The sequence below is a fragment of the Panthera leo genome, chromosome B4, assembly GCF_018350215.1.
Source record: "Panthera leo isolate Ple1 chromosome B4, P.leo_Ple1_pat1.1, whole genome shotgun sequence".
NCBI lineage: Eukaryota > Metazoa > Chordata > Mammalia > Carnivora > Felidae > Panthera > Panthera leo.
In genome coordinates, this window is record NC_056685.1 from 37,027,329 (window position 1) to 37,052,762 (window position 25,434).

The following is a 25,434-nucleotide window of genomic DNA, read 5'->3' on the forward strand; positions in this document are numbered from 1 at the left end:
GGCAGGGTCCGGAAGTTTTGACCACTCCAGCTTGACAGAGATGTTAAGAACCTGGAGAGCATCCAGGGACAAGCACTGAAAACAGTGGGTGGAGTAAGAAGGGAGGATTCTTAGAAGAGATAAAAGGGATTTGTGATTATTTATCTTGGAGAAGAAAAGGCTGAGGGTGGCTTTCCAAAAGAATTTCAAATATAAGGCATCTTTCCCGAGGATGGAATGAGAGCTAAGATAACTGCCACAAGAGCTTTTAGGCTACAGAGGTTTTCAACTTTAGCTGCTCATTAGAGTCATCCAAGGAGCTTTTGAAAACAGTCAATGTCCAAGCTGCACTTCACAACAATAAAATCAGAAGCTTTAGTGTCGGGAGCTAAGTGTCAGTGATTTTTAAAATGCTTTCCAGGTGATTTCAATGGGCAAACAAGAACCTGGGCTAAGAGTGAAGACAAAAGCCCCTTACCTGCTAAGGGTTATGTGATTTTGGAGAGGCCCTGAGTGGAGTGTGTGATCTTCCTATTTGGAAATGGTTTAAGTATATAATAGACCCTTAGCTTCTTGGAGTGTAGATAGATATAGATAAACACATCTGTAAATATAGCTGTCTGTATCTACATCTATCTGTCTGTCTATTATCTCTATTCCCCTTAGAGATAGGTTTTGATGTGGTAGCCTGTTTCAGATGTAGTAGTTCTCAATCCTGGTTGGGCATTAAGTTTAATCTTTGTTAGAATCAAGATCATATTTGTGAGAATCAGGGTCAGTATGCATTAAGATCAAACTGCGGAGCTTTAAAAACACAGAGATGGGGCGCCTGGGTGGCGCAGTCGGTTAAGCGTCCGACTTCAGCCAGGTCACGATCTCGCGGCCCGTGAGTTCGAGCCCCGCGTCAGGCTCTGGGCTGATGGCTCGGAGCCTGGAGCTTGTTTCCGATTCTGTGTCTCCCTCTCTCTCTCTGCCCCTCCCCCGTTCATGCTCTGTCTCTCTCTGTCCCAAAAATAAATAAAAAACGTTGAAAAAAAAATTTAAAAAAATAAAAAAATAAAAAAATAAAAAAATAAAAAAACACAGAGATATCAGGGCACCTGGATGGCTCAGTCAGTTGAGTGTCTGACTCTTGATTTTGGCTCAGGTCATTATCCCAGAGTCATGGGATCGAGCCCCACATCAGGCTCTGAGCTGAGCGTGAAACCTGCTTAAGATTCTCTCGCTTTCTCCCTCCCTCTATCCCTCTCCCCTGTTCACACTCTTTCTGTCTTAAAAACAACTGCCCCCCAAAACCAGAGATATCTAGGTTCCACCCCAGAATAGTGAATCAAAATCTCTTAGGCAGGACCCAGACTATAAACTTATATATGTTATATATATAGTTAGCTAGATTTATATATAGTTAGCTAGACTAACTACATATACATGTAGTTATATATAGATATATAAATCTAGCTAACTATATATATGTGGTTATTACATATAACTACATTATATATATGGAGTTATATATATGTATATATGTGTATATATATATATATAGTTAATACATATAACTACATATACATAATGTAGTTATATACAGCTATCTATAAATTTATGTAGCATAGCTCTATGGGTAATTCTGATGTACAGTGTTGGGAATCACTTTCTTTTTTTAAAAAAATGTTTATTTATTTATTTTTGAGACAGGGTGAGCGGGGAGGGGCAGAGAGAGAGAGAGAATCCCAAGCAGGCTCTGCACTGTCAGCACAGAGCCCAAAGCGGGGCTCAAACCCACGAACTGTGAGAACATGACCTGAAGCTGAAAGTCAGACATTCAACCGACTGAGCCACCCAGGTGCTCTTTGAGGAAAAGTGTTTAACTGGAGAGGAGGAGCATGTTGGAAGGGAGAAGGGAGCAGAGTTGGCAGGAGTTCATGGGCCAGATTATCACGTGCACAGCCATCCACCTTAGTTTTAAACACTCTAACAGAGCAGGCAGCCTCCTGAGCTGCTGAGATCTTAGTGTAAAAAACAAGGGTTAGCGACACCTCAAGGAGGTCATGCTTTCATAATCCTTGCTTTCCTAGTTGCTCCAAGGCCCACGGAAGCAAGGTTTTCTCCAGACTCCATGTTCACGCATTGTGATTTCATATTCTGAAAAATTTACATATTAATCTGATAGAAGAGTTGAGAGGAGAACGGCCAGATGATGTCTATGTATTCTAGGAAATTTTTCTTTCCTTTTTTAATGGAAGAAAGAGGAGAAAGATGCAACAAGAGTGAAGAATGTTGGGGTAGGGCTTCCTTCGAAGGCCAGAGAATTCCAGGAAATGGCAAGGGAGAAGCTGTGGCCAAGGCCTTTGAGAGGAAGGTGGGTTTCCTCCTCTCCGCAGAGTTACCAGCTCCCGCTGTGTCATTTCAGCTCTGCGAGGCTCTGCGTGTGGCTACCAGTGAGAAAAGAACCCCTGTGACAGCTAAGACCTGCATTAGCACTGCCAGAACCTTGGCGTGGCTAGGCCTTGACACCCACAGTTGGGCCCCGTGTTCTCCTGTTGAACATAAGTCATTTCCCACATCATCATCAGACAAGGCCACTTTGTGATCATGATGGAAAAGACAAAAATAAGACCACTCTGTGATCATCTCTGAAAAGAGACAAAAACATGAACATTATCCAAATCACAAAAAATGGCCAAACGTCTCCCTATGCTGGCTAACACAAATGGCCACTGTTTCCCTACAAATTCCCATTTTTAGCTTTGCTTCATTCTTCCTGCTTTCTAGATAAAATTTACCAAGAAATCCGGTCAGAAAATTATCTCTGCTTCCTAATAGCAACCAATCCACAGCAAAGCTCTGCTTCCCGAACCATCCTCAAAATCACCTAACACAAATTCATTTTATAATCAATCCTCTCTAACACCCTCTTACTGAGATCTCCCACAGTCCTGATGGAGCACATTCTCCCTTGTTGCAATGAGTAATCAACCTGTTTCACTACTGGTGTGTGCCTGGTGTCTTTGGCTGGTTGGCATTGCTACAACACAGTTTGGGTGTGGGCCCTATTCTTTTCTAGTTTGGGAGAATAAGGATGGAGGAGACCCATATAGTCACACTCCTTTTTGGGGCCCCTTCTCCCTCTCTGGACTAAGAGTCATCAGCAGTGACACATGAGATTATAGGCAGTACCTTGAGTTCCATATCCTCCAGCTAAGTGATCAGTGCATCAATATATGTTCTTGCCTATCGTAAATAAACTCCTGTGGTGGTATTTAAAAATGGTTAGCCTAAAAGACTGTCCAAAGGTTGAAACTGTCGTTTTAACACGTTGCCACTCTGCCCTCTCTCACCGTAGCTCTGGGCTGTAGTGTCAGGGTGTGGAATCTATGTTGAGAATTTCTCCATTCACTCAGAGCCCCTTATCGCTCTCGGTTAATCAGCCAAGAGTTTCCTGCTGAGACTAGTTAGTTACATAAATGTTGCAAACTCTCCTCTCTATTCTGAGAATGAGACAAGAAAATCAGGGGAACAGAGATCAGAAGAAACTGCATACAAGTAGAAAAGGACTACAATTAATTTTCTGGAGTTAAAGAGAAAAGTTATGATTTTCCTTCCTTGGTAGGGAAGGTAGAGTAGTGGGGCAGGATTGTCAACATGTCGGGATAGGAGACAGCCTCTAATTAGATTGTTAAAATATTCTTCAGGTCTGATGAAATTTTCAGTGAAAGCAACAACTTTTCTTGTCATTTCATTATTCACCTCTTTCCAAAACAGCTATGTTTAATCCCATGGGCTAGCAACAGCCCAAATAAACACAATGCTACAGCTGTGCTTGGTAGCCTTTTTCTTGTCTTTTTTTCCCCACCCCTCCTGGAGTTAAAGTGTAGCATGGTATTTATAAGTAGTGGACTTTGAAATCTTGCAAGCCTGAGTTCAAATTCTGCCCCACCATTTCTAGGTACGTGACCTTGAGTAAGTTATTTACTTCTCCCTAAGCCTATGTGTTCTCATTTTTAAGAAGTCGAAATAGCAGTTTCTCCCCCAAATGTGGGGCAACCCGATGGGTGGAAGCTTGCAGCACGGGAGGTGAAAGAATTCACCCGAGGCAGAACAAGGGAGATAGAAGTTTGTTGAATGCACTGGAAGGGAGCTGCATGCAGGACAGCAGAGCAGAGACTGTTATGAGGCAGGGGTGTGGGCTGTATTTTAAGGGGAGGAGGAGGAGGTGTGGGAATATATGTAATTTTCCTTTTTTGTTACCTGTGTCCGGGTTTATGTAACCCATTGGTCAGCTAGAGATTATGGATACTTTGAGGTGGGTCACCTGATGGCCCTGTCTGTATTCAGCCAAGAGGCTGGGGTCACCTCACTCAGGCTTCCATCGGTCAAGCCTGTTGCCCAAAAGGGGCCTCTACATCTGTTTCATAGGCTTTCTCTGGGGGTAAAATGAGATGGTGCACGAATAGCACTTACACGGTGCCTGGCACACTGGAAGTGCCTGATACAACTAGTAATGGTGATGATTGACATTAATATTCTTTGTCATTAGTTTTATTTCTTTAAGACCTTGGGCTGACAGAAGTTAGGCTATCCCATGTGGAATCGAACACAGCATAGTGAAGAGTCATCAACATTTTCAGTATCACCTGTGTTACCAGGGCTTTTCACAACAGGGTCAATCAAGTACTTGAAAAGCAGTAGTCAGGGAGCAAACGATAGTCTTTGGGGAAAAAAACAAAACAAGCTTTTTATATAAATTAGTTTTAGACTTAAAGAAACATTGCAAAAATAGTCCGGTTTCCCTTCACCCAGCTTTCTCTAATGTTAACATCTTACCAAACCGTAGCACGATTGCCAGAATCGGGGACGTAACATCGGCAGAGCACATTCAAAACTAAGTCCTTCTTCATATGCCACCAGTGTTTACACTAATGTCCCTTTTCTGTTCTAGCATCCTACCTAGGATCCTATGTGGGATCCCAGGTTACATTTAGTTATTATTTCCTTCAGTCTCCTGCGGCCTAAGACAGTTCCTCAGTTTCCTTGTCTTTCGCGACTTCGATGCTTTTAAAGAGTAGTAGTCAGTTATTTCGTCCAGTGTCCCCCACTCTGGGGTTGTCTTATGTTTTCTCGTGACCAGACTCAATCTTTGGTGAGGATACCACAGAAATGTTGTGTTTTTCTTGGTACATCATCTCCTGTGGTTCGTGATGTGGGTATTGATAGGTCTTATTATGGGAGATGTTGACCTTGGTCACTTGGTTATGATGGTTTCTGTCTGATTTCTCCACCATGAAGTTACTGCCTCTTAGTAGTTAATAAATACCTTGGAGGAGATACTTTGAGACTATGTAAACTCTGTTCCTCCTCAAATTCTCACCCACTAATTTTAGCATTCATTGGTGGATCTTTTCTCCAATTATTACAGTGGTATTTGCCTAATGGTGAGTTTCTATTTTTTGCTTTCCTTCTACTTTTATTAACTGGAATTCTACTGTATAGGAGAGCTCTCCTTTCTCCCCCATTCATTTACTTCATTGATTATATACTTATATTAGCATGGACTTGTGAATATATTTTTTCCTTTGGGTTAAAACCCATTATTATCCTTATTCATATTGTTGCTTGAATTGTTCCAGTTTTAAAAAAAACATAATTTGTTGTCTAGTTTATTCACTACTTCCTTTCTTCCCTTTCAGGGTGATATTTGAAGAGATCAAAGGGGTCAAACAGTTCCTCACCCCTGTGGTTAAACAGACCTAACTATGCCTATTAATTTAAAGATTTCCAGAGGAACCCACCACTTCCCTCACCAACCAATTCCAGTGTTGACACTGGAGTTGCTCAGAAATATTCTTTCTGAAATGAATCATGCTCCTTCTAAAATTTATTTGCCCTTGTGTCACTCCTAGTAGAGACAAAAAATTGCTGGGGGAGTATATCATAGCATATTGGCATTTAAATATGCCCAAGGTCTATTGGATAGAAGCCAAGACCTCCCAGGCCCACTTTCTCCATCGTTCACTTTATTTCATGCATCCTGTTTGGGGAGCACATCCTCCCATTATCCTCACTAACAGGCCTGAGTGAGTCTTAGAACTTACGCAGACTCTTGAGTGAGAATTCTGGAGTACTGGTTCTAGTGTTACCTTTTCCCAGATTCCCTGACCCAGGAGACAAAAGGATAATGGCAATGTGAAGGAGATGCAAAGCTAGTCCTGCCTGATTTGTGCTTAACCCCAAACAGGGAGTTATGAAGAATTGTCATGAACACTCATTTACCAGTGGTTTTCAAACTTTTTAAAACTTTGGTCAACCTAAACAAGGCAAATGACCTACAGCATTGGGGCGCCTGGTGACTCAGTTGGTTGAGTGTCTGACTCTTGATTTCAGCTCAGGTTGTGATCCCAGGGTTATGGGATTGAGCCCTGCGTGGGGCTCTGCACGGAGTGTGGGGTTTGCTTAAGATTCTCTCTCTCCCTCTCCATCTGTCCCTCTCCCTTGAGTGTATTCTCTCTTTCTCTCTCTTAAAAAAAAAAAGACCTACCACATCAATTCCTACTTTATGGAAAAAAAAAAGAAATTGAGGGTAACAAAGATTTGGAGAGGAATAAAACAGCAAAAGAGCAATCAAAATGGTAATATGTGGGGCACCTGGCTGGCTTAGTCAGTGGAGCATGTGACTTTTGATCTCAGGGTTGTAAGTTCAAGCCCCACATTGAGTGTAGAGATTATTTAAAAATAAAATTTAAAAAAGTGGTAATATGCAAGTGGTTATGTAAAAACAATAGGATCAACCAGCAAAACAAAACATTCCTTAACATGAGAGCAGCAACTCAAAACTAGCTCAGCCTGATCTTAATGATGCCCTGATCCCTGACAGTCTTTCCTGGAAACTGGGAACCCCGATTTTTACACATAGAGGACATAGGAGGGGCTGTGCAACATTGCTAAAGGCTGTATGGTATCTTTATATATGTGATGTGTATATATATATACATATATATATATCTGAGGCCTCAGTAAACTCAAGTTATCTGGTCTTTTTTTTTTTCTTCTAATTTAGAGAGAGTGTGAGTGAGGGAGAGGGGCAGAGGGAGAGAGAGAATCTTCAGCAGGCTCCACGCTCAGCACGGAGCCCATGTGGGGTTGGACCCTCTGGGACCGTGACCTGAGCTGAAATCAAGAGTCAGACGCTCAACCCACTTGAGCCACCCAGGCGCCCCTATCTGGTCATTTTTGAATACAGATACCAGAGTTTCCAACCTAACAGTTCAGTTACAAGGTTATTAGTAAGTACCACTCAATGGTAAATAAAAATAGAAGTTAACAGTGTTGGCTTTGAAAACAGACTTTTTTGCAACCTCTCTCAGAGAAGATATTTGGTCTCTTGTTTTACAGTTAAGTAAGATGGAGGGATGGTTAGAAGGGGAGAGGAGATGGAGCTGCTGAAATACAGGAATAATAATCTCTGTGAGGCTCCTTGGGTATTGTCATAACGCACTGCCGTGCCCCTTGCTGCCATCCCTGGAGGGGATGTCGCAGATGACACAGAAGAGAAATAGAAACTGTGTTAGAATCTCGGATTTACCTTCTTTTCTACTCCTCTGTGTCCTTTCAGGCACATTTTTTTTGTTTTTAATCCCATTCAGTCATCCACCCCCACCGCATGACTATTTCTTACTGTCTGGCCTGACATTCAAGGCTTGCTCTGTATTAGGCCCTTTACATATGCCCATTTTCTCCCGAAACCTCAACTCAACGCTGCAAGGTAAGCACCTTTTCATAGATTTCTTGAAAACAAGGTTCGAGCAACAAGGCCACAAACTGGAAAGTGATGGAGGCAGGACTCAGCCCTGGACCTTGGCGCCTAGGCGGTGTCCTAGCACTGCACTGCGCTGCGCCCCAGCCGGTGGCTCTGGGGGGCTCTGCTGGCCAAAGACGCAGCCTGCCTTCACCACAGCCGGGCCCTGGGCTGCTCCTGCCCCGACACTGAGTGCCCGGGACAGCGCCCGCCCCCTCTTCGCAGCCGGCTCTTTCACTTAGGAGGACTTTAGGGCTTTGCTTTGTTGGAAAGTTTGGCACTTTCTTTTCTTATTGGTTTAAAGAGTTATTTCAAAAAATCAATTCTAGCACGTTATTTAAACATTCAAACTGACCCCAAAGCTTAAAAATTTTTTTTTTATTTTTTTTTTCAACGTTTTTTATTTATTTTTGGGACAGAGAGAGACAGAGCATGAATGGGGGAGGGGCAGAGAGAGAGGGAGACACAGAATCGGAAACAGGCTCCAGGCTCCGAGCCATCAGCCCAGCCCAAAGCTTAAAAATTTAAGCAGAAGTGGAAAATGTCCCTTACTTCATTTTTCATTTCCTGACCCCAACCCCTTCTCTCCAGATAGAGCTACTATTAATTGTTTAGTGAATGCTTTTTCTGACTTTTCTTTTTTCTTTTTTTTAAGATTACTTATTTTGAGAGAGAGAGAGAGAGAGAGAACAAGTGGGGGAGGAGCAGAGAGAAGGAGAGACAGAATCCCAAGCAGGCCACCACACCACTGGCGCAGAGCTTGATGCGGGGCTCGAACTCACGAACCAGGAGATCATGACCTCACCTGAAATCAAGAGTCAGACGCTGAACCGACTGAGCCACCCAGACACTCCCAGCTTTTCTATATGTATATAAATGTGTGTGTGTGCATGTATGTGTGTTGAGGAAGTTTTCCTGGCTTCTCAGTTGTCTGTAATCTATATATCTTTACTTTTTTGTTTTCTAATGAAAGTTTTCTTTTATTGAACTTTATGCATATAATTTTGCCAGTAAAACAAAAAGTACAAAATAAAAAATAGATAATATGGTACAACTTTCAATGATCGATGGTTTTTTCATTCCATCAATGTATTTTTTTTAATTGAGGTGTAGTTGATTCACAGTATTACATTAGTTTCAGGTGTACATATGTATCTTTATTCTAATCACGGTCTACACCAAATCAGAACCTATAGAGGCATAAGAGAAATGTACACTAAAATTTTTTTCAATTTTTTTCAATTTTTTTTTTTTTTTTTTGAGAGAGAGAGAGAGAGAGACAGAGTGCCAACGGGGAAGGGACAGAGAGAGAGGGAGACAGAATTCCAAGCAGGCTCCAGGCTCTGTGCTGTCAGCACAGAGCCCGATGTGGGGCTTGAACTCACGAACCATGAGATCATGACCTGGCCAACTGAGCCACCCAGGTGCCCTGAGAAATGTACGTTTAATCTGCACAGCACCCAACCCAAGGGACACCTATTCCTGATGTGTGTATAGGAGTACAGGAGCGCTGGGGCTGGAGAAAGGGTGGAAGGTGGGATCCCTCTAGGGTGACCCTGAGGTTGCCGGTGGGGGGGGGGCAGGCAAGAGCACATGAGCTCTGGGGGGAAGACTAGCTGCCCAGCCTCACAAGCAACTGGCCTGACCTGCCAGGGTGTACTCGCACTCCCCAGGCTGTGAAATGACTCCGGTGTGTAAGTCTGCTGCTCAGGGGGAGGGAAAGTGGGGTGGGGAGGCAGGAGGAGGAATGTGGGCAGGGCCAAGTTTAGAATTACAAGTGCAAGTGCCGCAGAGGAGTTGGAACCACACTTTAAATAGCCAGCACCTTCCCCTTCCCCCTTAGATAATTCTTCTCCCCCTGACTGGACCTCTGGCAGCAGCTGCACTAAGGTTCGTAATATGTTCTCTCTCTCTCTCTCTCTCTCTCTCTCTCTCTCCCTCCCTCCTTCTCTCATTTTTCTGTTTCTGGGTCTCAGACTATAGGATGGGATCATAGGACTTACAACCAAAGGATTTTTTGATCCTCCTAGAATATATGTTCCTGACATTCATGTGTGTACATGCAAAGCCTAGATGCTATATTCTTGGCTTTCTGAAACTGCAGTGGCTGTTGACTTAAGGGACAATGCGATTTAGAGAAAGAGAGCCCTAGATTGAGCAGAAAGGAAAGCTTTTTTCTCTGTGAAATGAGACAATGAGCAACTCTTTGACAAGATTGAAAGAAACTACAAATTTGAGTGCCTGTTATTCTGCTAAGTCCTTTACTTTATATGCATAACCTCATCTAATCCTCCCCACTTTTACAGATGAGTGAACGAAGCCTCAGAGTAATTAATTAACTTCTCTGAAGTTGGGCAGCGAGTGGTACAGCACAGACCTAAGATTTGTACCTGGCTTGTCTGACTCTACAACTCATGACCTTTTTGCTGCACCACACAACCTCTGAGAAACAGTACCCTAATGAGGCAAGGGACCCAGGATAGGGCTACTGTTTCTTCTAGGGTCTGAGAAGATGAAGGAGTGGAGGGAGATGGCATGCCATCATCGGAAGACACCCATCGGATGGTAAAGGGAGGCTGAGAAGCGGCACAAGACGTTAGACAACCTTCTCAAAAGGACTGAGGAAGCTTGCTTCTTGGGACCAGCTGCTTGGATTTCTCCTTCTCAGTGCACACTCTTTGGAGCCTATTCCCTGATTTATCAAATAAGCAAAGATCCCTACTGTTCCTTGACTTTCTCTCTAACTTTTTGAATCCTGAAGGTAGCCCCCGCTGGGGAAACTGAACCATAGGAGAGTCTGGCCAGATGGGGCTCCCAATGAGAAAGTTCTGTTAACATGAATTTTTCTTGAGGGGCACAAAAATGTCCATCTGCTTACTTCTCTGGAAAAGGGGCCACTGTGAAAAATCAGGGAAAGTCATTAGAAGATGCTTATTTAGACATGCTGAGAGACGCCTGGGTGGCTCAGCTAGTTGAGCATCTGACTTGATTTCACCTCAGGTCATGATCCCAGGGTCATGGGATCGAGCCCCATGTAAGGCTCTGCACTGATCGTGGAGCCTGCTTGCGATTCTCATTCTCTCTCTTTCTCTCCCTCCCTCTGCCCCTCTTCCCTGCTCATGCTTTCTCTGTCTCTCTAAAATAATTAAAAAAAAAAAAAAGACATGCTGATAAACCTGGGCAGCCAATTAAATCGAGAGATTTAATTGAAAGAGCAGGGACAGAGTGGGTTCAAGTCCCACTTGTACAAAATTTACTCGCTATATGACCACAGATATGTCATTTAACCTCTCTGAGCTGCACCTTCCTTATTTACAAAGCAGAACTAATACTGCTTACATTTCAGGGTGGTTGTGTGGATTAAGTGAAATAAGTATATGTAAAGTGCTTTATAGTAGTTACTCTTTACGTGTGAGCCATAGCAGATCTTATCTTCAATCTCAGTAAGAGTCTAGAATAGGGCAGGGGAGCGTTTGGAACTGTGGCCCTTTATTCATTTCATGTTGTCTTCTCTACTGAAATAGATTCCCACATGTTTCATCACCAACAAAGAAAAAGAGCCCATAGTTCATCTTTCTCTTATGTTGACTTCAGAGAGAGGTAGAAAGATAGCTGGGAAGGTCAGTCCATCTTAATTCAGAATTCCAGGGCCCACTCAGCTTCTCCCATTCCTTTGGAAGGATTTCTTTTCTTTTTTTTTTTTTTTTGAAAGAGAGCGAGAGTGCACTTGAGGCAGGGGCAGAGACAGAGAGAGAGAGAATCCCAAGCAGGCTCCTTGCTGACAATAAAGAGCCCGACTCAGGGCTCAAACTCACAAACTGTGCGATCATGACCTGAGCTGAAATTAAGAGTTGGACACTTAACTGACTGAGCCGCCAGGAGCCCCTGGAAAGAGTTTTTAAAAACTTGCTTTTATTTTAATGTTACAAAATAAATCATGTTCTTTGATGAAAACATAGAAAATAGAAATAAGGAAAATATTCCTATAATCCAACCACTGAGCGAGAAACATTTTGGTGGATATCCTAGTCTTTTGATGCATACACTTTATAAAATGTTTTCCAAGCATGATCATATCATATGTGCTATTTTATAATTTTTCACTCCACATATCGTGAACACTTTCATTTCATTACACTTTCTTCTGCAACACAATTTTTCATGATTATATATTAGTCTGTTGTATGTATGGGCCATAATTTCTTAACCTGTGTGTGTTTTCTAATTTTTTGCTGCTGTAAACAATGAACATCCTCAGTGCCAAATCTTTATCCACAGTCACAATTATTTCCCTGGAGTAAATTCCTGCATGGGAGATTGGTGGGTTTGAGGATCTTTTCCGCTGTCCCCATACAGAATACAGACACTGGAGCACGTGCTAACACAGACAAAGCTGGTTGTAGGATGGCGTGGAGAACTTAGCCCAGGGGCCATGTGAACTCTTCCATGTCCACAAGCCCCAACCCAAGAGGCCCTCCCTAGTGGAAAGAATATCTATACTTCAGCATCAATGCTTTCTTCCTGAACAGTAAAGGAATATACATTCTTAGCAGGTGTTACCCAGGCTTTACCAATACGAGATGCTAAGGAGGACGTGGGTCTATAGGCAAGGGGGTAGAAATTTACTTTCTCCTCGTGCACTTATTCCCTCAGGAGTTTGCTGGTGAAGGAAGGGGAAGGATTTCCTCCCAAGGTTCCCAGCAGTAATAGAACACTCTGCTTGTTTTTCAGGTGGGATGGATAGCAGGATCTCGAGCACAGCCAGCAATGGGGAGACAAAACCAGTGTACCCTGTCATGGAAAAGACGAAGGAAGATGGTACCCTGGAACGGGGGCACTGGAACAACAAGATGGAGTTTGTGCTGTCAGTAGCCGGGGAGATCATTGGCCTAGGCAACGTCTGGAGGTTTCCCTATCTCTGCTACAAAAATGGGGGAGGTGAGAGCTACTGTGCCACCCCACCCGTCCCTGGAAGGAGGATGTCTCCATCTCCTGTAATTATTGCCCCTCTGGGGACTCCCATGGGTGCATAGAATGCTGGAGTTGGACAGCCCCTTACAAGTCAGTAAGGACACTGCAGGAGACTGAGACCTAGAGAGGTTATGTAACTCTCCCAGGGGTCTTTCTAGAATGCTATGGCATCATAGACATATGAACATAGGTTTGGAACCAGATGTATCAGAATTTGGATTCTGGCTCTGCTACTTACTCTCTGTGTAGTCTTGGGCAAGTTATTGAGGCCCTCAGAGCCTCAGCTGCTGTTCCTGTAAATTCAGATAGTAGTACCTGCCTTTAAGTTGCTGTAAGGATGAGAGGTAATGTGTGTAAAGTGCTTAATAAATGGCAGCTATGTTGAAGATGATGTTGATACTGAACTGTCCTGTGGTCTTGAGACTCCTTAGCCTTTGTGTTTTCCCTTTCTCTGCTGGCATTGTGACATTCTCTAAGCCAGTCATTACCCAACCCTTACCAGTGTCATAACCTTTGATACTAGTGGCTCTGCCTTCAGAATTTCCCACTGAAAATTTGTGTGTATGCAGTATTAACTCTAACTCTTTCCTAGGGCTTTTTTGGCTTCTCATTCCTCCTATCCCTTCCAGCCTCCTAGAATAACTTTGCTACCCCACAGCAGTGGTGGTAATTTTCCAACCAGTAACTCACTTTCAGGGAATCCCAGACCTCTGTGGGACGCCCTGGAGGGATTTCTCAGGTACTGAAGTGTTCTGGCTGAGCAGTGGGTTACGAACATCTCCTTGTTGATGGGTAAAGCTTATAGGTGTTGGGGCTCCCAGATCTGGTTTGGAAGTGAGGTTGCAGCCTGGGCTGCGGGAGGGGGAAGTGCAGAGGTAGGTAACGCGGGGGAAATGCTGAGGGCAGTGGTTATTCTGGGGCCATGAGGATTGGAGGGTACCCTAATGTGATACCCAGCCTCGTGCAGGGGAGTCGGAGCCTCCAAATGCATTGAGCTCAGTCTCCCGGTGGTTTCGGACAGTGGAAGTGGGAGGGCCGGAGAGGAGGGTACAGAGGTCCTCTGAGCCCATGGAACCTATTCTCAGGATTGTGGCAATTGGAGGATTGGCCGTGGAGTTGGAAGTTAATTTGTATGTTTCCAGAGGGGTGGGTATGGGCTGATGCGTCCTTTCTCCCCAGGGATTTCTGGCCAGCAACCTGAAATCACAGGACTTTGTTCCTTGTGCCCTGTGAGGGAAGGAAGGAGGTCTTTCCACTTTGAACCTAGTCCTGGACACTCCACACGCTTCCCTTCAGAGAACTGGGTGGAGGGACGAGGCTGGTCCAGGGAGGAGGAGGAATCTGGGGGCTAAAGCTGGCCACTGGGACTCTATATCTGGAGCCTATTAACCAGCTTAGCTCCTCACATGGCAGGAAGATTAGGAGGTGAGCGGCTTTCCCCAAGCCTCTCTGGAATTGGGTAAAGGTTGGCCTGGGAATTAGCAGGAGTGGCACGAAGAGGTGGGAGGGAGTGATATCCAGGTCTGGCGCAAAACCGCTGGGCTGAGAAAGGTGAAGCGAAGGGAACCGTAATAGGAGCAGTGGGGGGTGTGGGCTCACCCTGTTGAGGGAGCTTGTCTGGCAGTGTTTGGATCTGAGCTCTGCCTTTGGACTCTGTGGTGAGTCTGTGTAGGCCTGGGAGTGTGTGACATTGTCTCCAGGGGAAATGCAGGCCCAAGAGGAGAAAAGAATCGGGGGGCCCTTGGTTCTTGCTATGGGCTTGTGAGGGAAGAGGGTGGGTATGATGGCTGTGGCTGCTTCCTTCCTGTAGAGAGCCTGCCTTCCAGCATGCTGATTCCGATTGAGAGTGGAGACATTTTCAGGGGTCCCGGATCCAGTCAAACTCTCGGTTTAATCCCTAACACTGCCACCTACAATCTCTTCCCTTGATCAAGTGCAGGGTCTTAGGACTCCTCTTTTCCTTGATGGACGACAGCAGCTGGAGGGAAGTGTTCTGAGGGGCTTTGGAGCTAGAGACTGATGCCCAGGTTTGCTCTGAAGGGCATGAGTCACCCAGGGCCACCGGGGGAATTAATGGAAAGCCTCTTTTGCCAAGGTAAGGGGGACTAACCGAGGAGATGTGTGCTCATGAGAGGGACCTAGATATGCCTGGGTTTTGGGGTTCCCAGCAGCTTAACCTTTCTGTCACCACTCAGCCCCCTTCATCTCCCAGCAAAACAAAGCTCCCACAGAGAATGGGTCCCCACACTTCCTCTTCTCACCCCCTTGTCTGTCAAGGAACAAACTGATGCCTCTTTCTGACCCTTTGCTACCAGTATGGGGAAGGAAGGTGAGGAGAATGGAGACCACTTACATTGATTTGACCCTTTTCCTCCTGCTTTAGTGATTTTATTTAAACCCATGGTCCTCCAACTGGGACCTGGACTCCCAGGGGATGAGAGGAATGTTCTGAGCAAGTTCTGGAGAAGGATGCTGGGGTCCTCTGGGGTGTGTCATGCTCAGGTAATGGACCCTATCGGCCTGCTTCTGGGCTTCTGGGCCCTTTCTTCAACTTCCTAGCTTTAAACAGCCACTTTTGTGCTTGGGGCAGGAGGGGAAGATAAGCTTGGCCTTTTATTATTATCAATATTTGTCTAGTGGTGAGGTCAGAGATTAAAAAAGTCCCTAAAATATAATTTTAGTTTTCCAAACTTAAGAAATACAAATGATGTCTTCTTGGGTTCCTTCTAGCCTTAACATTTGGTAGATCCAATTTGAAGTGAGTTCCAGAGCAGAGAAAGGGCTGAAGCAAGAAGATGATAGAAAAGCAGGTAAACTAGTTAAACGCTAGAGTTGAAAACCAGAGAAACTGAGACAGTGATTTAAAGAAGCCCATCTAAAATCAGAAGAAACTGGTAGGCTTGTCAGAGAGATGGATGAGCGAGATGCCTGCCTCAATCATCTCCTAGCTGAGCACAATCCCTGCTGTCTGGGACCTGTGGCCAATCCACCCCCAGATATCATTTTGGAGTCTCCAGTCTCAGCCAGTTGCCCCAGCACACAGCCCACCAAGCCCCGACCCTGCCTGAGTCATTCAACAGCAGTTACAGGGTACAAACCATCTGCCTAGAATTATTCTAAGCTGTTGGGCTACATCTACAAACAGAACAGAACAATTCCCTGTCTTTGTGGGGCTTACATTCTTGAAGAGGGAGCCAGACAATAAACAATAAATGTAGTAAATAACAAAATTATATAGCATATCGGAAGTTAATGGGTGCTGTGGAAAATGACCAAGTAGAGCTGGGAAAAGAGGATCAGGAGTGTGTGTGTGTGGAGGGGGCACATCGAGAACATTTGAGCAAGGTTTGCCAGGAGTGAGAGGGCTGGTCATGTGGATATCGAGGGTAAAAGTGCTCCAAGCAGAGGACACAAAAGATTTAATAGTAGTAAAGCAAGAGGCTGACTGGCTTATTTGAGGAGTTGCAAGGAGGGGAGTAAATAGAAGCTGAGGTCAGAGAAGTAAATAGGACGAGGGTGGCAGATCATGTAGGTCCTTGTCAGCTATTGTAAGACTTTGGCTTTTGCTCTAGTGACATGGGGAGACAGGGCAGGGTTTTGAGCAGGAGCGGCATGATCTTACATTTTAAAATAATCTCTTTGGCTGCCGTTGAGAACTGATTGTACACGAGTCGGGGCAGAAGCAGACCAGTTACGAGGCTAAATATTTCGGAGTCATCCTTGAGTCCTTCCCTCCCGCTCCCAGACTGTTAGATCTACCTAATTACCCAGATTCTGGGGGCTTCAGAGCTTGAGTCTTCAGCTGGAACCTCTCCAGCTCCCTGGACTCTGGCTGCCAACAGACTTGAGGAACCCAGAGTGCCTGGGACTGGAGACCCCACATGATGTATGCAGAATCTGACACCTCTTGTCACTTCCACTGCTGCTGCCTGGGCTTAGCGGTCCAAGGATTGCAGACTGAGCACTGCGAAGGAAGGAGTTGCCATTTACTGTGATGTGGAAGGCCATAAGAGGAGCAGGTTTTAAGAAGAAAATAAGGAGTTGACTTTGGGGAACACTGAGTGGAGATATCTGTTAGATATCAAGTGGAGATGTCGACTAGGCAGTAAAACATATGAGTCTGGAGTCTGTGAGAGAGATGTGGATGGGAGATGTAAATTTGAGAGTGATTAGAATTTTGATGGTGATAAAAGAGAGCAAGGACTGGGGGGAAGGGGAAGGACCATTAGGAGACAGAGAAGGAGAAACCAGTGAAGAAAGATGATACCAGGATGATGAAGTGTTTTGGGAGGCAAGCATCAAATGCCACAGATAGGTTAAGAAAGATATGGAGTGAGAATGAAGTGTTGGCTTTGGTGGAATGGATGCCTTTGGTGACCTTGTAGGAGCAGTCCCAGTGGTATGGCAGGGCAAAGACCGCTTGCAGTGGGTTCAAGATAATGGGGAAAGAAAATGATTAGAAATAGGAAATATGGGTGATTTGGGCAAAACTTGGGAGTGGGCAAAGTACATTTCTGCTGTCTGTGTTCTCCCTCCTGGGGAGGGATAAGCCAATATGAGTGCCGCGTAGTAGTGACAGTGTGCCCGTATGTCTGGCGGTGGTGGGGATGGGTCTCCTGACTGGCGAAGTGGCCAAAGAACTATTTCTCAAGCTCTCCAGCCTCAGTTCCCTGGAGGGAAAAGCAAACATGACCTTCCACCAGGGCCTATCCCTTAAAGTTCTAGCCATGCAGATGAAAAGTCTCTGGATAACTCAAAAGGCATGATGTTGGGGAAAGGTGGTAGGAGAGGGTTTTGGCAAGAGAATTCAACTCTACCACAAGGGAATTTAAGTTACTTGCCTGCCAATCTCAGCCCAGACAAAAAGACCATCTGCCAAACATTTTATGCTTAATTCCTTTTCTTTTTAAAGATTTTATTTTTAAGTAATCTCTACATTCAACATGAGGCTCAAACTCACAACCCCAAGATCAAGGGTCTCATAAGCCAGGCGTCCTTATACTTAATTTCATTTTTTTAAAGTAGGCTCCACACCGGCTGTGGAACCCAACACGGGCTGAACTCACAACCCCGAGATCAAGACCTGAGCTGAGAGCAAGAGTCAGACACTTAGTCTACTGAGCCACCTAGGCACCCTCACCCCCCACACTTAATTTCTAAGTCCAGGTTGCTGAAAACCAGGGGCAGAGGTCACTTGTGCTAAGAATCGTGGGTTTTTGCTAGTCATAGAACAGCAGCTGGAGATCAGTTACCTTATGCGAGGACAGGTGCTTCCTTCTTCCTTGTACCCTGCCTCCCCCCAAGCCCTCTCTGCTTCTGATCTTCAGTCCCCAGACACCCAGATCCTGGTGGCTTCAGAACATGGGCCTTCTGCTAGGATCTCTCTAGCTCCCTAGACCTGGCTGCCAGCAGACTGAGTTTCTCAACACCTGGGATGCCTGGAGACTGCATGTGAGGCTACAGCAGAATGTCCCGCAACTGGATCTCTAGGAATGGGGATCTTAGAGGAGCAGGCTGTGGGGGAAGGGCAGCTCTAGACCATAGGGAGATGAAGGCAAAGAGGATTAAATGGTACCTGGCCTCAGGGAGAACTGGTCACCTTGCTGTTGCTTGTCAGTACGTAAGAACAGAGAGAAGAGAAGAACACTTTTTTCCTCCATGTAACAGTAATAGCTATTTTAGTAGTGTGTGATGATTTGTTACCATTTTCAGTTAATTACTCACCCCCCCAGGAGTGGTCAGATTAGTGGTGACTGCAGCACATAACTGTTCATGTATGCTCACTGCTGTGTTGCTCATGTGGAATCTCATCTGTTTATGTTTTAAAATATTAGCTGGAATGTTACAGATGACACCACAGAGTGTGCTGCTTTTGTGAAGGGTGGCCTACAGAATGATTCCCCTCTAGGTTGGGCATGTGGCCTCTCCATCTCATGGGGGAACAGGCCAGGACCTTTTAGAATTTGGAGAAGGAGACTAACCCACAGGAATAGGGAGCAGGTAACTGAACTCCATCCTCCACCTCTAGGACTAGCTCCATCTTTTAATGGTGGTGACTGGGGCTGTGGGGAAAGAGGCAGAGTGCCCCCAAAGGACTCCCCAATCTGCACCTGGCTCCCTCTGGGTCCCATCCCTCTCCTACCCCTTCCCTTTGTAGGACTAGTGGCTCTGCTTATTGAGTGTGAACCTTGCCCCTTGTGGCCAGCTGCCCACGTGCTCAAAGAGGCAGAGGAGGAGAGGCATAGAGCTGACCATGGAACCTACTGCAGTTAAACATTGGCTTGGTTTATTGGGAAAGAGCAGGTAGCATAAAGATAGGGAGGTGGGGCTTGAGCTGGGCAAAAATTCTCTTTCTCTCGGTCTTTCTGTCTCTCCCTCTTCTCTCTCTTTTTTCTGCCATGCTTCCAACTCTGAGCAGTAACTGTCCATATCAGCTACTAAGTTCTGTCTTCCCTTATTTTCCTTTCCTACTCAACAAGTCTTGGGTTGACTTATGGACTTATTAGGCTGAGGTGTTTATGATCTTTATTTCTTTGCCCTTCTGGTAATCAGGTGCCTTCCTCGGTGCCTGACTTATGGATGTGTAGACTACAGGCCAGAGATTTGAAAGGTGAAGGACTGGAGAGCTCTATTCCCCATTAACTTTCATTTTAAACCGTTTCATTTCCCCCATCCCCAGGTCTTTGGCAACCACCATTCTACCCTTTAATTCCACAGATTTGGCTTTTTAATTTTTATTTTAAGTTTGTTTGTTGTTTTAGTAATCTCTACACCCAACGTGGGGGTCGAACTCACAACTCCAAGATCAAGAGTCACATGCTCTTCTGACTGAGCCAGCCAGGCACTCCAAATTTGGCTTTTTTAGATTCCATATATGAGAACAATCAGTATTTGTTATTCTCTCTCTGAAAATGTAATGTCTTCGAGGTCTATTCACGTAATCTCAAAAGGCAGGATTTCCTTTTCATGTGTTGATATTTAAAGTGCATTTTTTTTAAGCAACATGTAGTTGAACCTTGTTTTTATTTTGAAGCCAATCTGACAATCTTTGCCATTTATTTGGGACATTATCTTGCTTTTTGTTTCCTACTTGTCTTATCAGTTCTTTGTTCCCCTTTTCCTATCCTTCTGCTTTCTTTTGAATTAATTGAATATTTTTTATTATTCCATTGTTGGCTTTCTTCCTTTGATGACTTGTTAGCCATAAGCCTTTGTTATGTTAGTTGAATGATTGTTTTAGGTTTTGTAGCATACACTGGGTTTTTTTTTAATGTTTATTTTTGAGGGAGAGAGAATGGGAGTTGGGGAGGGGCAGAGAGAGAGAGAGAGAGAGAGAGAGAGAGAGAGAATCTGAAGCAGGCTCTGCGGTGACAGCACAGAACCTGATGCAGGACTTGAATTCATGAACTGAGAGATCATGACCTGAGCTCAAGTCAACCAACTGGGCCACCCAGGTGCCCCTGTAGCATACATCTTCAATTTATCACAATTCACCCTCAAGTAATATTATACCACTTTACATATAAGAACCCTACAATAATACATTTCCATCTCTCTCCTCCTGACTTTTGTGCTCTTGTTGTTACACGTTTTACTTTTTCATCTGTTATAAACTCCACCTTACATTGTGTAACCAGTCAGTTAACTTTTCAAAGAGATTTGGGTGATAAGAAAAAAATTCTTATATGTTTACTTGTGTATGTAACATTTCTAACATTCTTCGTTCCTTTGTGTAGATTCATATATCTCTCTGGCATCATTTCCCTCTGGCTGAAGGTTTTTCTCTAACATCGCTTGTAGTACAGATCTTTTGGTGATGGATTCTTTCAAGTTTTGCTTGTCTTAAGAAGCATTACTTCACTTTCATTTCTGAACAGTATTTTTATTGGGATTTTTATATTTCTATAAAAATTCTTGAGCTTTGCTCGGGACCAGTGAAGTTATTTGATACTTTTGGGTTTTGCTTCTAAGATTTGTTAGGGAGAACCAGAGCTGTGCTCAATCTAGGGCTAATCATTCCCCACTTCTGAGGAAATACCTTCTCTTCCCAATCCCTTGAGAATTCTGGGACTATCCATTCTGGCTAGTGGGAGCCAGCACTCTTCCCAGCCCTGTGTGAGCACCATTACTCTCAATCTTTCTGAATGGTTCTTTCCCTTAGCTCGGGTCATTTCCTCCTATGTAGATGCTAAGCGGCACTCAGTTGAAAGCTAGAAGGGGACTCTCCGCAGATATTTGGATCTCCTTCTGTGTGCAGTTCTCTCTTCCCTGGTACTCTGTGAACTGCCCTATCTACCCTGCCAACAGATAGAGGTCCACAGTGGAGAAAATGCCAGCATTTCCAGAATCAGTACACTGTCTCAGCCAATAATTATGAAAAACAGAAGGAGAAAGGATTACTAAAGGGAAATCTGATTTCAGTCTGCTAAAAGTCTCTCTCTACCATTAAAAGCAGTCATTTCCTTGGAAAGAATTATAGTCTGTGGGCTGTGTTAATGCTCCTGGATGTCCATTATTCAATGAGCGCCTTGCTGTGGCCACAAGTTTTGTGTAATTAAAGTAATAATTGATGTTCGATGGGGAGCAAGCCTTGGTAGGTATAGATTGAAACTTTCAGTGATAAAAAGGGCTCATTAGGTAACTTGGTGACTCTTGATTTCTGCTATGGTTCCAGATATCTGGACAGATGTCCCCTGCATTTTGCATGTCCTGCACCCCTGGGGATTCTGACTGGCAACGTGGGGTGGTGATGGGAGGAGATGAATGTGGACTATGAGGAGGGTGGTGCCAGGTAATGGAAAGCCTGTTTCCCACCCCACAGGTGCCTTTTTCATCCCCTACCTCATCTTCCTCTTTACCTGTGGCATTCCTGTCTTCCTCTTGGAGACAGCACTGGGCCAGTACACTAGCCAGGGAGGCATCACAGCCTGGAGGAAGATTTGCCCCATCTTTGAGGGTGAGTAGCCCTGTGCCTGATTCCAGGATATCTGCATACATGGTTATAAACCTTATTTGGAATGACTGGATTTAGTAGCCGTGCTACTAACTTGGGATATATTAGAAATCTGCCAAGTAGGTCATGGAAATCTTGGGTCAAAGATCAGAGTGAAAATTCATCAGAATGGCAGGCAAAATGTCACAGACTTAAAGACTTTGTGTCTTTATGTTAAACCCCCCACTTGTGGATTTAGGGCTGAGCTAATCCCCTGGTCTCTGAGAGAATGGAGAAGATGGGGGTGAAGAAGGGAAAAAAGGCTTTAGATTAAATAAGTAGAGTGCAAAGCTTTCTTAGCTATATAGTTTACACATGCATAACAATGATTTTGTATTTTTCAAAGCATATTTAATTAATTACAAAACAAATAAAGAGAATTTTAAATGGCAAAAAATATCATTAATAATTCTTCTGTCTTGACACAATTGCTATTTAGACTTGAGGGTGTTTTATTTCAATATTTCTCTTTCTATAGGATTTTCTTTAAGTGTCTATTTTGAAATAATATATAGTCACAGAAAGTTGCAAAAATAGTATGGGGAGGTCATATGTACCCTTCACCCAACTTTCCCCAAGATGTTAAGATGTTACTTAACTATTAAAAAATATCAGGACCTGGAAGTTAACATTGGTACTATCCACAGACCTTATTCAGATTTCCCCAATTTTCCAAGCACTCATTTATGTGTGTGTGTGTGTGTGTGTGTGCGTGTGCGCGTGTGTATAATTCTGTGTTATCTTATCACATACGTAGATTTGTGTGACCATCACTACAATCAATATACATACTCTTCCATTATCACAAAGATCTCTGTCATGCTACTCCTATGTAGTTACACCTACCCCTTCCTGCCCCATCCTTAGCCCCTGGCAACCACTAATTTGTTCTCTATATCTATAATTTTGTCATTTTGGGAATGTTATATAAATAGAATTGTGCAGTCTATAGTCTTTTGAGATTAGCTTTTTTACTCAGCATGATGCCCTTGAGATCCATCCCAGTTCTTGTATAAAGAGTTCGTTTATTCTTTTTTAATGCTGAATAGTATTCCATGGTATGGATGTACCACAGTTCAGTTAACCATCACCCACTGAAGAACATTTGTGTTGTTTCCAGTTTGGGGGGTTTATTTCATTCTTTCTGTCTCTCTGAATAGAGCTAACATATCTGTTAATCTGGAACATACACGGTTTATGTTTCCACTTTTCAGTTTTTCCATCCTCTACCCAACAATTATTTTATTTTATTTTATTTTATTATTTTAGAGAGAGAAAGCACATGAGTGAGGGATACAGGAAGAGGTTGAGAGAGAGAGAGAGAGAGAGAGAGACAGAGAGAGACAGAGAGAGAGAATGACAAGCAGGCTCCACGCTCAGCATGAAGCCTGATGCAGGGCTTGATATCACAACCCTGGAATCATGACTTGTGCTGAAACCAAGAATCAGACACTCAATCAACTGAGCCACCCAGACGCTCCAACACAATAATAATTTAATGATTGCATAAACTTCAGTTGAGTGGGTATATCATAATTAACAGTTCTCTGTTTGGGGCTTTTTACTTATTTTCAATTACTTATAACATTTTTATATTCTGCTATCATGTGTATTTGTTTAGATAGCTTTCTGCCTCTTTTGGGGGAATTATTTCTTTGGGATAAATTTCCAGGATGAGGATTGCTGGATCAAATGGACAATCAAGTTGATGTCCCTTGGTCTAGCTTATTAAATTGTTCTATGGAAATGTTATATTGACTTGCCATGTCATTAGATATGAGTAAGCATCTTTCCCCCTTATCTTTAATGACTCCAAGGTATTTGTGGTTCCCAAACTTGTCTTCAAGTTGGAATCACCTGGGGATCTTCAAAACATCTTGAGACCTGTATCCCATCTCCAGAGATCATGATTTAATTGGTCTGGAGTCTGGTCTAGACTTTGAAATTTTAAAAATATTCTCAGGTATTTCTAATATGTGGACAAATTTGGAAATCACTGAGTTACATCATTTGTAACAAATTTCATTACATCTGGCTATACAGAAAGGTACCTCATCATTGTTTCCTTTTGCATACCTGCAATTATTAGGAAAGATCTATTTGTATTTCTTCTTATGTGAATTGTCTATTCCTGCTCTTTTTTTTTTCCCAAGTAGGCTCTACACTCAATTTGGGGCTTGAACTCATGACCCTGAGATCAAGAGTCTCATGGTCTATGAGCTGAGCTCAGCCAGATGCCCCTGTTTCTGCTCTTAACATGTGTTTTTATATTTCAGAAATATATCAGCCTAACTCCAGGGAACATTAACTATTGAAAATCAGGGAATTTTCAGAACCGGCAAAGAAGAAAATTCACAGGAATCCAGGGCACAGCAATGGAAGGCAGAGAGAAAAGTCCCTCCTCACCTGCTGGGGAGATTGAGGAGAGAGTCAATGAGCCTGCACCCAGCAATGTTTTAGGGCCCTGACAGTGGAGTACAAACCCCCTCCTAAACTGGGAGGGGTGGCTTATGAGAAATCTGTCCACTGTCCTTAGCCCAATTCTGCAGTTTTCCCCTCCAGGCATCGGCTATGCCTCCCAGATGATTGTCATCCTCCTCAACATCTACTACATCATTGTCCTGGCCTGGGCCCTCTTCTACCTCTTTAGCAGCTTCACCATCGACCTTCCCTGGGGAAGTTGCCACCATGAGTGGAACACAGGTAAGGTCATCTCTAGAGAGTCCATTTCTAAACAGCACATTAACCAAGACTGAGATTATCCTTATGTCCTGAGTATCCCCAACCCTAACTTGGCACATACTAGAAGTCTGCCAAGTAGGTCATGGAAATCTTGGATCAAAAGTCAGAGTGAGAACAGCATCACAGGAAAAATGTCACAGACTTAAAAAAAAATTGTGTGTCAACTATACTCAAATTAAAAAAATAATAATGGGGGCACCTGGGTGGCTCAGTTGGTTAAGCGTCCGACTTCGGCTCAGGTCATGATCTCGCGGTTCACGAGTTCGAGCCCCGCGTCAGGCTCTGTGCTGATGCCTCGGAGCCTGGAGCCTGCTTCGGATTCTGTGTCTCCCTCTCTCTCTGCCCCTCCCCTGCTCATGCTCTGTCTCTGTCTCTAAAAAATAAATAAATGTTAAAAAAAATTTTTTTTAAAATAATGCATTCAACTCATGTATTATGAAAGCATGTGTTATGCAAATAGAATTGATTCCTTTCTATGTAGTTTAGCCATTTACTTATTTCAATTTGAAGTATGATTACTTAGGTGTATATATGTATTGTTTGTCCATTAGTTTTCTTTTTCATGGCTTCTTTCTGATACTATCCTAGGTCTTTCTAACTCACAGTTCATCTGGACTTAACCAGAGAATAAACTGTTTTGTATGTCTTCATTACAATTTGTAGTAACAATTAATTTCTCCCGTGCTTATAAGATTGCATGCGACTCTCTCGTAAGACAACAAGAACCACCTATGGCCATAGAACTGCTGAGTCTATTTGACTGAAAGTAACAACAATTAAAAATCCCTAGTGCCGTCCAAGAGAACTTATCAGTGATAATGACAGTGTTCTCTGTACTATCCAGTGTGGTGGGTGCTAGCTACGTGCAGTTATTGAGGACTTGAAATGTGCCTAGTGTGTGTGAGGAACCAAATTTTAAAACTTGTATTTAATTTTAATGAACTTAAACGCGAACATC

General features: G+C 43.8%; 1 protein-coding gene across 7 annotated transcripts in view; it reads left to right on the plus strand.

The window, feature by feature from the left end:
* Positions 1–9,628: 9,628 nt before the first annotated feature.
* Positions 9,629–25,434, plus strand: part of SLC6A13 (solute carrier family 6 member 13) — a 33,750-nt gene continuing 17,944 nt past the window's right edge. Inside the window, exons 1-5 of one of the 7 annotated variants that reach the window (XM_042945480.1) lie at positions 13,007–13,086; positions 14,677–14,837; positions 15,126–15,244; positions 21,564–21,698; positions 24,297–24,437. In XM_042945480.1, the coding sequence (XP_042801414.1) occupies positions 24,317–24,437 (121 nt within the window). In that variant the 5' untranslated portion in view covers positions 13,007–13,086; positions 14,677–14,837; positions 15,126–15,244; positions 21,564–21,698; positions 24,297–24,316. Of the gene's footprint in view, positions 9,662–12,502; positions 12,710–12,998; positions 13,087–13,220; positions 13,482–13,955; positions 14,168–14,676; positions 14,838–15,066; positions 15,245–21,563; positions 21,699–24,296; positions 24,438–25,434 lie in introns of those variants that run through there. The other 6 variants (XM_042945482.1, XM_042945479.1, XM_042945481.1 and 3 more) reach the window with 6 other exon arrangements.